The following is a 16,725-nucleotide window of genomic DNA, read 5'->3' as shown; positions in this document are numbered from 1 at the left end:
GTACCCCAAAAAACTTTTCAAAACAGAGACAAATTGATTAACAAGACACTCAGTCACACTACATTACTGTTGACGTAGTTTGTTCCAGGACAAAGTATGCATAAATACTGATTATTTGTTGGCCATATTTTCTTTTGTGCACTCACTTCAAAAGAAAATATGCAGGCTGCCATCCAGGAGAAGAACCTGAAGGTGTAGGGCCAGGCAGTATGCTGTGAGCATGAAACATCAAATGCCCTCTACGTGTTGGCCCAAGAGGTGTGCATGGTGGAGTTGCTGGATGCTCATCTTCTACATGAACTAAACCATAGTGAAGAACCTTAAATGGCGTTTGGGTGTTACTAAGGCTTGGCTCACCTTCCAATAATCCAATCATTCTTTTCAAGGCCTCACTGTTCTGACCCTAGAAACAATATTTAAAAGGTGAATTATATTGAAAAAAGAACAAGATTTTTTCACTATAAATGAGAATATCAAACACCATTTGATGATAAAGGCAAGTATGGTTGAATGCTACCGCCATATTGGGAAAACCATACTCTCAGATATGTTAAAAAATAAAATTATGCAAAAATAAAGAAAACAGACTCATCAAAATGCTTAAAACCTTACTTTTATACAATTGCCTGCACTATATCGAAAGTATCAGGGGTATAGCAAATAAATACACTAGAACGATACAAATACTTGCAAAATGGAATGATAAAAATTATTTATGGACTAACTTTCACAATTTTGAGGAGATTGTTTCCCTACACACAATTTGAAGTCTGGAGGAAAAGAAGTGCAAGACAATTTTTATTGTGCATTATTTTAACTAATGATCTTACCAGCTTGGATTAAGTATTTAGTATAATTAAAATAAAAGACATTTCGCAAATAACCCACTGCTCTTAATTAAGGTACAGATACATTACAATGACACAATTTCAAACAGTAAAAATCATTCGCCTTGACCAGGATCCAAACTGGAACTCTAAATGTCTGGCCGAGAGCTTTAGTCAATTAAGTTACCAGAATGTCATCTTACACTCCAAAATTATGGAGGCTTTAAAGAACCGGCCTTTTTCTCAGCCCAGGTCTTTAAACATTGAAATAGTTGCTATGTAATGTGCATTAGTGGATGACTCTATTAAATGTTACTGTCATGGCATCTCCCACATTTTGTTTGAATAGATAAAATAAATTGTCAGATATCAATTTCTACTTTTTACTCTTACATAAATGGATGCCTCTCAGGTAACATCCTTCTCAATAGGCAACTTTACACAAGAGTCAGGATTTTGTGCGATGAATTCGAAGTAAATAAAATTCAGAAATATCATTTATCACAGTAAACAAATTCAATGCAGCAACATAATTGCCAAGGTTGCCTAAATTAAAGGATAAAGCTCACTAAATAATTTTTATTCAGACTATTAATATATTGAATATTCCTCAAATAATTATTCTTTCCAGGTGGGAAATGATGCTAGGCCATAGATGATAAATGACTAAAATACTTTACATGAAAATAAAATGCACAACTGGCCTTCTTGATGACATTACATTCATTTCCCAGGCAAACTAAAAATCCAGTTCTTAATCTGTATAATTATTTTTATTGAGGATTTACAATGAACAACCTCACTGGTGGTTACTCATTGTGAATCCTCAATAAAATATATATTTACATACTTTTAATATTTAGTCCAAGGTGAACCTGGATTTATTTTCAGGAATGATTTTATGGTCACAGTTATCCCCCAATACCTTCTGTAAGATTAACAATGAGCAACCGCCAGGATAGCTCATTGTTAATCTTAGTTTTGGGAATAACTGTGACCAGAAATCAAACCCCTTTAACGTTTTTGCTTATTCAAGGACTGTTCCTTGGATTTTTACAACATGGAGCACAAATAATAATTGATACAATGCATAATTTTTACAATTCAATTACATGTATGCATGTTTACATTACATCTCAGATTCTTATCTTACCTTGGGCTGCAGGGCTGCCAGATAGTTGGATAACTTATCTAAACCGAGGACAGCGATTGCAGGCCATGGATTAGCTCCAGAACTTTGCTTTTGCTTTAAAGTTATGGCTTTTCTTAAAGCTGACTGATTCCATCTCCTCATAGCCAATTCTAAGTGGTTTAATATATCCATTGTAACCTCCTGTTCCCCAACAGTGATGCAGAAATGTTTCAATTTCTGACTTGTTTTAACTCTGTTATTAGCTTTTGTGCATATCATCAAGGATTGATTATTAGGACCCACCTGTTGACAAAAAAGATAAATTATTTTGGCTAATCCAATATAAAACATGAATAAAAATAAGGCACTTGAGGCATTCCACCTAACTAACTCATGTGCATCAAATGTACCCCCATATAGTCCTGGTGAAATTTGTTTACAAGGCATGTTGCTCTAATGTTTTTGTAAGATGAAGTTGCCTACCAGTTTCCCATTGATTTCATGCTAAAATTCAATGTCCATAGACTCAATTACCCCAGTACATAACCATGATGTATTCACTTTCATGTTAGACTGTAACCTCGTAATGTTGCACCAAAATATTTTATTAACATGCATTTCATTCTAATTATATCTCAGAAGACTCACCACTACAGTATCCAGGTCATCGTATAGAATTTCGAATCTCTTCTCATATGTTGTAGCACCCTTCTGAGCTAACCATGATCCTGGACGAAGTTTTAGGTCTCCCAAACTACCAACCATATACAAAGCTCGCGTGGAAAGTACAGCCAACAAAGGAGATCCACATGCTCGATGAGAACTCTGGTCTGATGTGACAGAAAAGGAACTCCTCACTTTAAATACCTGGAATATGGAGTCACATCAGCATATTAACTACATGGAATTTTAGGGTGTCACTGGCTTTGGTGAGAGTAATAATTTAATGACTAAATCACAATTGTAATGTGTGCAAAAGTACAATTGGAATCACATAACATGAGTAAATAAAACTTGATATCAGCTAGCATTTCCCAAAGTATGGGAGACCGAATGCACACACAGTATTTAATTTTGCATTCAAATTCTACAATTGTTGGATTAAAACCTACGGTGACAGAATAATAAACCTATAGTGATTGAATACAGAAAACTTGCGATAGTTTTCGTTATCACATGCAACCAATGTAAACATTCCTTGGCAATGAAAAAATGATTTTAAATGAAATCTTTTAAATTAAATTTCCTGCAGTTCTTCATTCCAAGAACTATTCATATACATGTAAGTAAGTAAAAAAAACAGTCTAAATGGCCCAGGTGTCAACAGACAATAATTTTTGAAATTGATAGTAATCACACACAGATGACAAAATCAAGTATTTTATATGCCACAAAGTTCAACATAAAACCACAGCAAAAATCACAAAAGTAAATTAAAAGGCACACTGATCTTTCGGTTGTCTTTCAGACTTACTGAGGAGGTTATTATGTTGGATTCCCACTGATTTCATAAATTTGAAAACCTGAAATTACTTTTCAAGATAGAATTTTACTAATTTATAATTAGAAGGATCACAAGCAGTCGTTTACAAGAGAATTTAATGGGAGGAGGGGCTTAAAATTGGAAGGCAAAAAATAATTGGAAGGAACTGAAAAGTTATCTAAAACAATGGATGTTTTCCTTGATGGTTACCCAGTAACAAACGAACAAAAGTGTTATTCCTAAATGCATCCGCTTGAAAACCTCATGCCCTGGAGGACTGCCCAAAACTGAGGAATTTGAATCAAAATTAGAATTCACAGGGCAGATGAAAAAGAGTTCATTGGCCAAAGGTTGTTAACAAAATTGAAACAAAGGCTGTCGATAGGATATATGATCAGTTAGAGGGCATAATCATGTGTATTCCTGCAGGGAAACATTTGATAGTGATGGGATATTGGAATGCAAAGGTAGTCAAAGGAAGAGACGGTGATAAGGTAGAGGACTACGGTTTAAATACGTGGAATGACCGCGGGGAGAAAGCAGTTGAGTTCTGTAGGAGAGCGGGGTTATTCATCACCAACACTTGGTTTAAATACCAAAAAAGATGCAGGTATAAACAGAAAATGCCAGGTGACTCAGAAAGGTATCAGTTAGAATATATTCTGGTTAGGCACATGTTTAGGAACACTGTGATAAATTCGTACGACTTCCCAGGAGCGGATGCGGACTCTGACTGCAATTTAGTTGTTATGAAATTTAGCATTTATTTTGAAAAGATAAGGCAGGAGCGGTGGGTTAGGAAATGGATTGACAAGGAAGGAGTACCTGCAGGCTGTAGAGAAAATCATGGAAGATGCTAAGAGCTGAGTACTGTCAAAGAAAAATGGGAATGTATCAAGAAAGGGATATCAAAAGCTGTAAAAGACACTATAGGAACTGTTAACGGTAAAAGGACAAGGAAACCATGGATCACGGATGAGAGAAGAAAATGGATGAATGGAAATACAGAGTTAGGCAGAAGGAAGTACAAATAGTTAAACAATAAATTGAGGTGGGCAACAAATAAAGCGAAATAAGCACGGTGGAAGACACAGCGCGAGGATATGGAAAGTTTGCAGACAGAGGAAGGGTGAAATTGGTGCGCTGTACAGCAAAGTTAAATCTTTATCGGGAAGTAGGAAAGGGAGATCTATGCTAACAGTTAGAGATAATTATTATTAAAAATACACATGTGCTAATACACATTGTCAGGTGGCACACAAGTCCCAAATAATTGCAAAAGATAGTACATAAAACCAGACTTCAAAACACAAATCTCTTTAACAAAACAAGTGAATCCCCATCCCATTTACAGCCATTAATCAGCAAGAAAAAAAAAGATAAATTAAAAATAAAATTAAGCTATTACATATAATACATTACACCACACATCAATCAAATTATTACATACATGCCTTACATCTATTCTTAAAAGTATACACTCTGTTAGGAAAGGGCTCGAATATTTTTGCAGGTAAGGTGTTCCACTCAACAATTGTTCTATTAGGCAGGTAAGATAATAGTTGACACAGGAAAGATCCAAGACACATGGAAGGAATATATAGAAGAACTGTATACCAAGGAACTTAGACCAACAAAGTTAGACATAGAAAAGGAACATGATGTAGATGAAGATAGCATACTCGACGATAAGATAGAAAGGGCATTAAAGGAGATGAAACTAAATAAGGCCATGGGGGTGGGTAACATTCCCGTGGAACTACTGAAATGTTTATGAAAATGTGGGAGGAAGAGGCTATATGGGCTGATTCGTAGTATCTATGACGAAGAAATCTGGCCAGAACACTTTGTCAGATCAGTGTTAGTTCCTATTTTGAAAGAGGTAAAGGCTATATCATGTGAGGACTACAGAACAATAAGTTTGATATCCCACGCAGCTAAAGTTGTTCTCAGGATCATAAATAAAAGGATAGAGAGTATGGCAAATGATTACTTAGGGGATGATCAGTTTGGGTTTAGGAAGGGGAGAGGTACGCGTGATGCCATTGCAGTAATGAGATCACTAATCGAGAGGAATATAGAATACAATCAGGATGTATTTGCCTGTTTTATAAATTTAGAAAAAGCATTTGATAGAGTAAATTGGGGAAAAACTCATGAGTATATTGCAGAAAATAGGAAGAGATTGGAGGGACAGGAGGTTAATCCGCAACCTGTACATGTCTCAGACTGCTCAGGTGTGAGTTGGGAATGGGGAGTCCAGATGGGCAGTGTTAGGAAGAGGTCTAAGGCAGGATTATCCATTGTCACTGGTGCTGTTCAACGTATATGTGGAGGAAATGATTAAAGAGGCATGGAAAGACCTGGAGGTAGGAATGAAAGTTGGAGGGGAATTCGTAAAATCAGTTAGGTTTGCTGATGACCAAGCTTTAGATGGTCAGTCAACCAAAGGGTTGCAGGCATTGCTGAGTGGATGGAAAATTCAGTGTGACAGATATGGAATGAGAATCAATATTAATAAAACAAAGGTTATGCGATTACCAGAAAGAAATTGGCTAAGCTAAACATTAAAATAGGAGGGCAAAAACTAGAGCAGGTAGAACAGTTTACGTATCTCGGTAGTGTTTTGGACCAACACGGTCAAAGTAGTTGGGACGTAAGGAGAAGAATTGCGCTAGGCAAAGAGGCTTTCACAAGGAGGACGGAGTTGATGACGGGGACGTTGAGTAAGGATATCAAGAAAAGACTCATAAAAACTTTGATACGGAGCATAGCTATGTACATTGTGGAAACGTGGTCACTGAAGCAGGGGGATGAACAGAGATTGGAGGCTTTTGAAATGTGGGTGTGGAGAAGAATGGAGAAGGTGAAATGGACGGAAAGGAAACCAAATGAGGAAGTACTTGGTATGGCGGACGAAGAGAAGGGTTTCTTGGGAGAAATCCTATGGAGGCAGGAATAATGGATGAAGGGCAAATTGATCGGCAGAGGGATGTTGAAAACGGTGATATACATACACATATATACATATATATACATACATATATATATCTATATATATTCATTTAAAACTGGGCTTTATATATTTGACGTATCCTATGCTTGCATATGTGAATGTATAGCAAATTTTCCCCAACCTTTAAGAGATTACTGTGTGCAAAAACATTTGGTAAGGATTTTAATGAGAAATTAAGCTGGCACTCACTTTGTATACTTGATCTCCTTCAGCCTGGAGGACCTCCTTTTCTAAAAGTTCTTTGACTCTCTTTGGACAATCCCCAACAATGACCACTGGTTTTTCCCCAACCCCTCGCTCAATTTCCTCTGCGAGTTCTTCGTCAACCAACTTGGATAACTCCGGATTCACAGAGGCATCATTCACGAGTAAGGGAGGCCACCACTGCCATCCTTTGTCTCCTTGGCCATCGATTTTTGAACCCCAACTCTCTGTCTCCAACTTTTGCAATGAACCAATCCTACTCAGACCATCACATCTTCGACGGGGGCGTACTGCAGCCACTGGTTTACCTCTTAGGTGGACCGATGAAGAAATAGGTTTGCTGGACAAAGAGGTCATTGCCAAATGCTTGGCGATGTTAGTTTCTGAGCTGGCAAGGGTACGACTTGCCTGCTTATAAGGTGATCTACAGACTCCTGTACTCGGAGGATCCTCTTGACCTTCTGGGACCCCCCTCTCAGTCACTGGGGGCACAGATACATGCAGAACATTTTCTTTTGACTCATTCTTAATCGGTGTGACTAGCTGAGATCCTTTGGTAAAAAAATACCTTGACAAGTTTCCATCTGATCCTTCATTATCCCAATCTTTAAGATTCACTTCAGCACCTGAACACCAGCTGTGGCGAACACTGGGCTCTGCAGACACCTCAGAGGTTATAGCACTGTTTCCGGAAGTACTTTCTTGAAGGTCTTCATGAAAAGATACCCTTTTCACAGGAGCATCTTTCCTTCGAGCATTTTTCCTCAAAATAACAGCACATGCTTCCCTTGGTTCTTGTTCAGGCACAGGTGTCACTTCTTCCATGGGATTCAAGTCTCTGTTTTCCTCAAGGATCCATGGACTGTTAACAACTTCATTCAGTGGGGACTCAGCCTGAATGCCCGAGTCTGTCATGGTAGGAGATTTAGGCATCATAGTGACTAGGGACTCGCTGTACATTCCAGTGGTGGGAGAGGGTGATTGGTCCTCCATTCCTTCATTTACATCTCCGTCCTTATTCTCTCGCTGTAGATTTTTTGTATCTCCACATGGCCTAGGTAGACTGGGACTAAAGCCAACTATACTTGTGACCTTGGGTCGGATGACTTCAGCTTTCTTGCAATCATTTGGCTCAGAAACCGCTTCGCACCCCTCACTTGTTTTACTCTTACAATCCATGTCTAATGTCGAGCTTATTGCATCAGGTTCATTCTTGCACTCCATTTCCATTGACAACATTCTGTTGATGCGATTGTCCTCTATTTCGCTGTAGCTGGAATCATCCTGAGCATGTAAAAGATACATGGAACAATGATAATAATAAGAAGTGACATTTTATTAAAGACAGTAAAACCTCAACTTCAATTTTTAATCCTGCTTAATTCAAAATATGGTGTGATTCTAAGCTAAGGGGAGTCACCGACTGAAAGCAGAGGACTTTATACCTTTTCGTAGGGATTAGTCTAAGTACATCTACAATGAAATATAAAGACATAGTCCAGTCCCATGCCTTGAAAACACTTTTATTTATAAATTTTACCCAAGACATTGCATACCAATAATCATTTGTCCAATGCAAAGTTAATGCAAAGTTCCCCTTTTTATTATAAAGGTATCTTCCTGCTATTAATTTTCACAAAAAACTCAACCGCCCCCAAAACACATACCCGCTTCTTGGGCAATCATGAAATAATATTGACTTTAATACAGGCTGATGTAGTATTTTAACCTTAAAACACTTTCAGTGCATTCTGCACTTAGTCAGCTTACTTAATTCAATTCTCACATCCTCCCTCAAAGAGAGGATGTGAGAGCTCATGGCCAGACCTATGCCAAATACATAATTTAAGTCTGGGTGTAATTTTACTCTAGGTAGGAGCTTTTTCACTTGGTTCAAGTAGGTAGAAATCAATTCAAAATACAAGTCCAATTAACAATTAACCCAATGGTATGTTCAAATTTAAAAATATCATTAAGTGATAAACTGAATAATGAAAGAGCAATTACCTCAGTGGCATCTGCATCATCACCTTCTGGAAGAAGGGCCACTCCAGAATCACCGGGAGAAGGAAGTGTTGAGGATGTTAATGATGAAGTCATGGGTGTATTGCATCCACCTGATTCTATTTCTGGGCCCGAATATGGTTGCTCCCATGAGGCTCCCATGAAACCTCCAATACCAACAACTCCTGGGGCAAAGCAGGATACTTCAAGATATGACACATCCTGAAATTTAAAATTCTGTTTAAATGTAGCAGCAATATCAAAAAATATTCAATTGCAGTGTCCTATACACCAACAGAGAAGATTATTTGTTCTACATAGAGGTCCTCTATTTGTCCCAATGCACCAGAAGATGTAAAAAAAGGGACTGATATTTTCTAAAAATTGTTAAACACAGAGACCTTAAACAATGAACAAAACAGAAAGAAAGCTTTCAGTTAGCAATTGCAAACAATGAAATTAGAATTTAAATAATCAATAAGTAAAAATAACCAATTAATGCATACAGACATACAATATTAAATACACAATCATTGCTTCCCAAATTTAATGAAAAACTTATTCTGCAACTTGAGTGCATCCAAAAGCTCAAATAATCACATCTCTCATGAACAAGAAAACATATTGCATTTTGTTATTGATGCCAAAGGACACCAAAGCCTTCTTTCCTTCAGAGAATTACTTATTTCATTTATAGCTCCAAGATTTCCCAATACTGACAACAAGGCTCTAGTGATTTACCTATCTCAATAATTCATTCATTGGGGAATAGGCATTCACAAGTACTTTATATGTAAAAGATCACAGATAACTAGAGATAATATTTCTCCTTTCTAATTTAGAACCAGCAGCAAAAGCTGTGGACATAAATTAAAAAAAACATTGTTCACAAAATCGAAATGATGTAAACTTCACTTAGTTTTAATCTACAAAAAGTTGAAAAGCAGATGAAGCAGCAATCAAATTGATTGCAAAATATGGCATTGAAATGATTAAATTATATGATCTTACAACTTAGAAAGAAAAGTTTTTGATTGAAACAGGTTACCAAATCAGGCACAAAAAGGAAGCCAAGCCAAGAATGTCTCCTTGATGTAATATTGTTTCAGTGGTTTAGGCAACAGTGTAGTGAAGCACAAACCCCCTAAAGAACCATAATAATGAACAAGGCCAAACACTTCTGAACTGATAGTTCCAGAAGGATATTTTGAATTTTCTGTTAATTGACCAAGCAGATTAAGTTATTATTATTATTATTATTACTTTTTATTTGCCCAGAGATCACAATACAAAAATACCAGGTGGGTGAAGTATGTACATGATATAAGGCACGTCAATGAGGAGCAAAGACACAGGCTCAGTTAAGATACATAAAAGAATAGATGCTCATAGTTACATAAGTGTTTGGTACATCATTGGTGCCATCATTCAGAAACTTGCAGTGCCTAGGGAACAGTTCTCAGCTGACAAGCTTAGTGCAATTATTTGGAAACATTTTTAGCATATTCACAGAGCATAATTTAACTGCCAAACAAATATTTTATACAAATGAAATGGGCCCCTTCTGACTAGAGCGGATGAAAAACAGGCACAAGGATTTAAGATCCCAAAGGGTAGAATTTATGTTTTTTATGTACATACCATAGATTATTATCTTAAACTACAATACATCAGTAAATATGCCTATCCTTATGTTTTCAGAATTATTAAATATATCACAACGATATAAAAAAGTAATACAATTGATGAAAAAAGTTATTTGCCTAGATTCATACTGTAAAAAAACATTTCAATACCATTACTATTTAGGTCATCATTCAACTTTTCTAGGTCTATTATATATTTTGTTTTATTCAATAGCGCAGCTGAACCATGTGAACCCCAGTGTTTTGCAATTATGGAGTGGTAACTTAAAAATAGTTTTATGCTAACTATGCTGATGTTAAGATGGACAATCTCTTGAGGCATATTCATGCACATCACTGATCAAGCACAGCATACCAAATGAGTCAAGGAGATACAGAGGTTGCGATTAAATGTGTGAAAGCTGTTATTAGTACATTTCAAAATGTTTTTGGAGTAATTTGAAGTTACTACTAAACAGCAAGGAAAAAAACTTAGAAATGTCTTGTTCATAAAAAAGTGACGAAGGTAAAAGAGAGTCCTCAGCGAATTCATGCAGAGTTCTGAATACATGATGGATATTTCTGATAAAGCCCTCCATCAGTGGATTAATGCTGATGAGGAATTGCCATTGAATAAACCACTGACTCCCTAGAGTAGATAGCAAAAGAGAGACTCTGAAGATGATAGCGAGAATGATTCTTTGCTTCCGAAAAGAGTCAATGATGCATTAGATTCAGCAAAAATGCATAGATATCTGTGAATCTATACCTTGCTCTCACATGGATGAGGTTGGGTCACTGTTTGTTTGTTAAATTCATGATGACACATTCAAATCATAAGGGCTAACAATTCTTCAAGTAGCAGTACAGACAGTATCAAGATCCAAGCAGATATATAAATGGTCTTAATACTAGGGATGTGGAAAACCATTGCCAGCTTACTTTGAGAAAATTAGGGGAAATGAGTGAGAAAAACAAAGTTTTTCATCAGCTAAATGTGAAAGACGTATCCAAATTGTATGATCATGAACTTGAACCACTTCAACCAATAACCAAATCATAACCATCATACCAATATTTTTACTGTTCAATTAAATTCTTTGAGGTTTATGATGCCTAGAACCACATATGATGATGTGATATCTCCATAACTTGACCACAAAAACATATCATCGATACAAAATGGCGCCTTTAACAACTCTTCTCGTAGAGCCCGCTCAAAAAAACGAAAAACATTCCGTGAATAAGTGCAAAATCTGTCAAAAAGGTGTAAAAAAGGGCATAAGATGTGATAAGTGTTTTTCATGGATTCATACTAAGTGTGCTCAAGTGGAAAGTTATGAAATCTCAGAAGATAGTGACTGGATGTGTACCTCGTGTTCGGAAGAAGAGAAGTTCGCCAAGCATAAGCAGGAGATTGAATCTAAGGACAAAGTTATATCCATTTTAATGAAGGATTTGGCCGCACTTCAAGAAAAAAATAAAAAGTGGGAACTGGAAACTAAGAAATTGGAAAGGGAACTTGCGTTCTACAAAGAAAACGGTCCATCGGTTGTTGGTAAGAAGTTGGCTAAATCAACAACAACTGTCCCATTCAAATCTAAATTTGTTTGGGAAAATACGAAGCGAAATAACATTGAAAGTGGTGAAAATGCGAAAAAAAGTGCCTCTGTTACCCCTTTGATCCGTGCTGAAACAAGCTCTACGTCCCCAAGTGTTTTTCCATTCGGAAAAGTTATTCTAATAGGTGATTCCATTGTGAAACATGTCCATATCACAGGAGTGGAAAAAAAAGTGTTCTGTGGAATCAAAGCTGAGAAAATGAGTCGAAAGGTGGAAGAAATCGCTCAAAATGTGAAAACCAACGAGATAGATACGATTTTTCTTCATGTGGGAACAAACAATCTTCGAAACTCAAGATCGCCTGATGAAGTAATGGGAGAAATGTACGAGCTCATTAGGTGCACAAAGAAACATTTCTCCAAATCAGTTATTGTGGTAAATAGTATTTTACGTCGACGAGATTTCGACTTTAGTTATATCCAAAACATAAATGATAATCTTAGATGGGCTTGTGGTGCTCTTAAGGTTGTATTCTGTGACGTAAACAAACGTATAAATGATCACTGCTTAGCTCACGATGGCTTGCATTTAAATTGCAAAGGGGCATATCTGTTAGGTAAGGCAATTGAAAATGTAGCAAATATTTGTGCATACAAGGGAAACGGAAAACGGAGGTAGCCCGTGTCAATATAATCAGTACCCCCAATCAAAATACAAAAAATATAGTTGATTGCACAAAAAATTGCTCTGTAAAGCTTCTACATCAAAACATTCAAAACATAGCAAATAAAAAGCTGGAAATTGAGATCCTATTGCAGGAAGAGAGGCCGGATTTTCTTTGTATAACGGAGCATGGCCTAAAAGATAATGAAATGAAAAGTCTAAAGCTTAGGGATTATTTTCTTGTCGATCATTTCTGTAGGGAAAGAAACAAAGGTGGCGGTGTTGCTTTTTTCGCCAAAACTTGTCTTGAATCAGTAACCAGAGCCTATAAAAACTTAAAAAATAGAATCGGCGAAGAAAAGGGATTTGAAATAACCTTGTGCAAATGGCCCAAGACAAATGAAACTTATTTTTTTATTGGTCTGTACAGATCTCCAAGTTCACCAGTCGATGAATTCCTCAAAAAAATGGATAAAATACTTGAGAAAGTTGTCAAGAAAAACAATAAAATTATCATTGCTGGGGACCTGAATATAGATGTCTCAAAAGATAACAGCTCTACTCAAAAGCTAAAAGAAATACTTCTCTGCTACAGTGTTCAGCTAACTATTTTTACCCCAACCAGAGAGTCATCTCACTCAGAAACTGTTATTGACAACATAGCTACAAATCTACCAGAGCATAACTTCAAATCTCTAGTTTTGGAAACTACTATCTCAGACCATCATGCACAAATTATTGAATTTAACGCACACACTCTAACAGATAGAAGTGACAGAAACACAGATACAGTGTACACACGTATATACTCACAGGAAAATATGAATCTATTTAAATGGGATTTGAAGAGTGTTGACTGGGCAGCAGTACTAAATGCAACTCTAGTTACAAACAAGTTCAAAGAATTTCAATCAATTATTGAGTACTACTGGGATATTTGTTTCCCATTGAAAAAGCTAGCCATAAAAAATAAATCTGCAAATAAAGGATATAACTGGATAACAAATGAGGTTCTGACTGCTACAAATAGGCTTAACTACTTAACTAAGGCTAGTAAAGTGGATGCCAGTCTGATACCCTTAAGAAATAAAATGAAGTCCGAGTACAGGATGCTGCTTAGGAAAGCAAAAAATGACCATGTCCAACAAATTATTTCGAATTCTACCAATCAAACAAAAGCGTTGTGGTCTGTAGTAAATAATGAAAATTCCAGTAAAATATCAGAGCCCGCAAAAAATAAATGCTTCTCAATAACAATTGATGGAAAAGAAATTAGAGATCCTCAAAATGTGGCAAATGAATTCAATAATTTCTTCGTAGATATCATTGGCGAAACAACAGCGCAGAAAAACATTCTAAATGATAGCATAGAAAAATTAATGTACATTAGTGAATCAATTTACTTAAATCCCACCACAGAAAATGAAGTCAGAAATGTAATCAAGAAACTAAAAAACAAAAAAATCCAGTGGGCATGATGGCATATCAAATTATCTAATAAAACTTTGTCAAGAATCCTTCACTTTACCTATTACCAATATAGCCAATGAATCGTTTCTAACTGGGCAATTTCCTGAAGAATTAAAAATAACCAAAGTTATTCCACTACACAAAAAGGGAGCCAAAGACCAACTGAATAATTACAGGCCAATCTCACTAATTTCATGTATTTCAAAAATACTTGAAAAATTGATGGAAGAAAGACTATTAAAATTCCTCATAAAAAATAAAGTTCTTTCTCAGTCACAGCATGGCTTCACAAAAAATAAAAGTGTAGAAACTGCATGCAGTGATTATGTCACTAAAATTGCCCAAGCTTTAAGTGATAAAAAGCATGTTATAGGGGTTAACATGGATCTATCAAAAGCCTTTGATTCTGTAAAATCTAGCATTCTTTTAACTAAACTAGAACATTATGGTATCAGGGGAGTAGCTCATCATTGGCTTACATCTTTTTTGGAAAATAGGAAACAGTATGTAGAAATTGTCGGAAAAAATGGTGCTACCTACAAATCAAAAATGAAAACTATTAAATATGGTGTTCCACAAGGTTCTGTATTAGGGCCTTTACTTTTCCTGGTGTATGTGAACGACATTGAAAAAGCTATAATCTCTCCAGAGAATAATAACGTGGTGCTCTATGCAGATGACATAAGTCTAATAGCAGGTCATACTAAATCATCTCAATTAGAAATAGACATGTATGCTATGGCGAATTCAGTCGCTCAATGGCTGCATGTAAATAATTTACAACTAAATGCAAGAAAAACAGTTTACTTGGTATTTAGTAATAGAGACCTTCAGTCAAATATTTCTGTAGAAATAGAAAACCAATTGATTTCTGAGTTAGAATATACCACTTTATTGGGTTTAGAAATAGACAACAAGTTAAGCTGGAGGTTTCAAATGGAAAAATGTAGTAAAAAATTATGTTCAGCCCTATTCCTTTTAAAAAATCTTGCCAACTATTGTAATACAGAAGTATTAATCCCAGTATATCATGGTATATTTGAGTCCATAGCTCGATATGGCATTGTCTGCTGGGGGAGTTCAGCACATGGAAACATCAATAGAATACTCACACTTCAAAAACTTGCGTTAAGGGTTATATTTAAACTAAATGCAAGAAAATCCTGCAGGGAGTATTTCAAATGTCACAAAATCATGACCATTCCCAGTATATATATGTATAATGTGATATTGTATGCCTGCACGAAAACACCTTCACTGATCAGAAATAGGGACGTTCACAAGTACGACACCAGGGGCAAGGAAAATCTTCATAATGGCCATTGCAGAGTAGCAGTACTAAAAAAAACCCCAGAAGTTTCAGGAAGACTACTGTTTAATCGGCTTCCTGAAGAGTTAAAACGAATACTCCCCCAAGAAAATAAATTCAAAAAAATGTTAAAACATTTCTTTTTAAATAATGTTTTTTATAGCGTCCAAGAGTACACAGAAAGAGCCAATGTAGGAAATTCAACTTTTTTAAATCCTTAATACTCATATATGTCATGTACATTATTATTCCTAAGAACCTGTATACAATTGATGTAATTGAATTTTTGACGAAGCCCATACAATTATGTATTGTTCTATGGCGAATAAAACTATCTATCGATCTATCATATCAGTTGCCAGGCATTTAAATATTGTAATTTTGAATATTGACAGTGGAGGATAGGAATGTAAAATGTCCTACACATAATTAAGTGAAATACATCAAAATTGTTATTCCTAATATTCACAATTATTTTAAACTTGCCTAATGTGACTGATTGAGCTTATTGATGACCACACAATATATATTTGCTAATAATAAACACATATATGGTCAATAAATAATAGTATCAATAGTTATATTTAAGATTCCATTAGGGTTAGCACAAAACTGTAGATTTAATTATTTATGTACTGGGAAAACACAGACACATCAAAATTTGTCAGACTGGAAGGTGTTACTAAAGTGTGCGTTATAATTAAATGATTTAGAACTGTATTTTTACACATAGGTACCATTTTTTACACATCAGTATTGGTTTTTTTACAGTAAGATGTGTCATACTCTGAGTGAAATGCTATCATACTGCTGATAAAAGTCCCTGTACTTTCACATTCTGAAATGAAAACCTATCTAGAGGTAAAACTGATAAGACCAAAAAACTGGGGGCAAAGATTCATTGTAAATGCATATATAATAGAAGAATGTCAAAACTCTTTATTTAAATTTCTTTAAGAATAAAAATGTGGCTGCTGGCTATTCTTATTTTATAGTCTACCATTTAAAGTAGGTTTTAGATAGAGAGCACCGTTTCTCAGCCCTGCCTAACAAGACACAACCTGATATCTGACACTACAGTAAGTCCCTCTTCAATTCAGCATATCACCTATCTCCCTTCATTCCATTCAACATGCTTATCCTCGTCCTCCCCTCTATATCAGTCTTCAATAACCAATTGCCAATCGAAATACTCTGTATCCACTTTTCCGGCCTCTTTGAATTTCTCCAAACAATCCTCTCACCTCCTCCACCATGCCTGGCACCCATGATTGATTTCCTATTCATCCATTTTTACCTTTTCCATTCTTTTCCACCCGCATATCTCAGAAGTCTTCTTTGAAATGGTGTTTAGCCTGCGTCCATCCAAAACCTATCTTTAAGAGTACACTATAAAATGACAATGACCAGCAGCCACAAGATGGTTTTA

At 35.9% G+C, this 16,725-nt stretch overlaps 1 protein-coding gene across 1 annotated transcript in view; it reads right to left on the bottom strand.

Annotated features, from left to right (window-relative positions):
- The window catches only part of prd1 (pruning defect 1), a 31,954-nt gene that overhangs the window by 9,081 nt on the left and 6,148 nt on the right, over nt 1-16,725 (bottom strand). Inside the window, exons 4-8 of the mRNA XM_071595188.1 lie at nt 8,670-8,888; nt 6,648-7,946; nt 2,608-2,826; nt 1,981-2,262; nt 147-403 (exon numbers count right to left, since the gene is read on the bottom strand). Of these exons, the coding sequence (XP_071451289.1) occupies nt 147-403; nt 1,981-2,262; nt 2,608-2,826; nt 6,648-7,946; nt 8,670-8,888 (2,276 nt within the window). The remainder of the gene's footprint in view (nt 1-146; nt 404-1,980; nt 2,263-2,607; nt 2,827-6,647; nt 7,947-8,669; nt 8,889-16,725) is intronic.

The sequence above is a fragment of the Hetaerina americana genome, unplaced genomic scaffold (assembly GCF_022747635.1).
Source record: "Hetaerina americana unplaced genomic scaffold, ioHetAmer1.1.p SCAF_7, whole genome shotgun sequence".
Classification (NCBI taxonomy): domain Eukaryota; kingdom Metazoa; phylum Arthropoda; class Insecta; order Odonata; family Calopterygidae; genus Hetaerina; species Hetaerina americana.
Note: the sequence above shows the minus strand (reverse complement) of the source record. Positions and strands in the feature narration are given on the sequence as shown.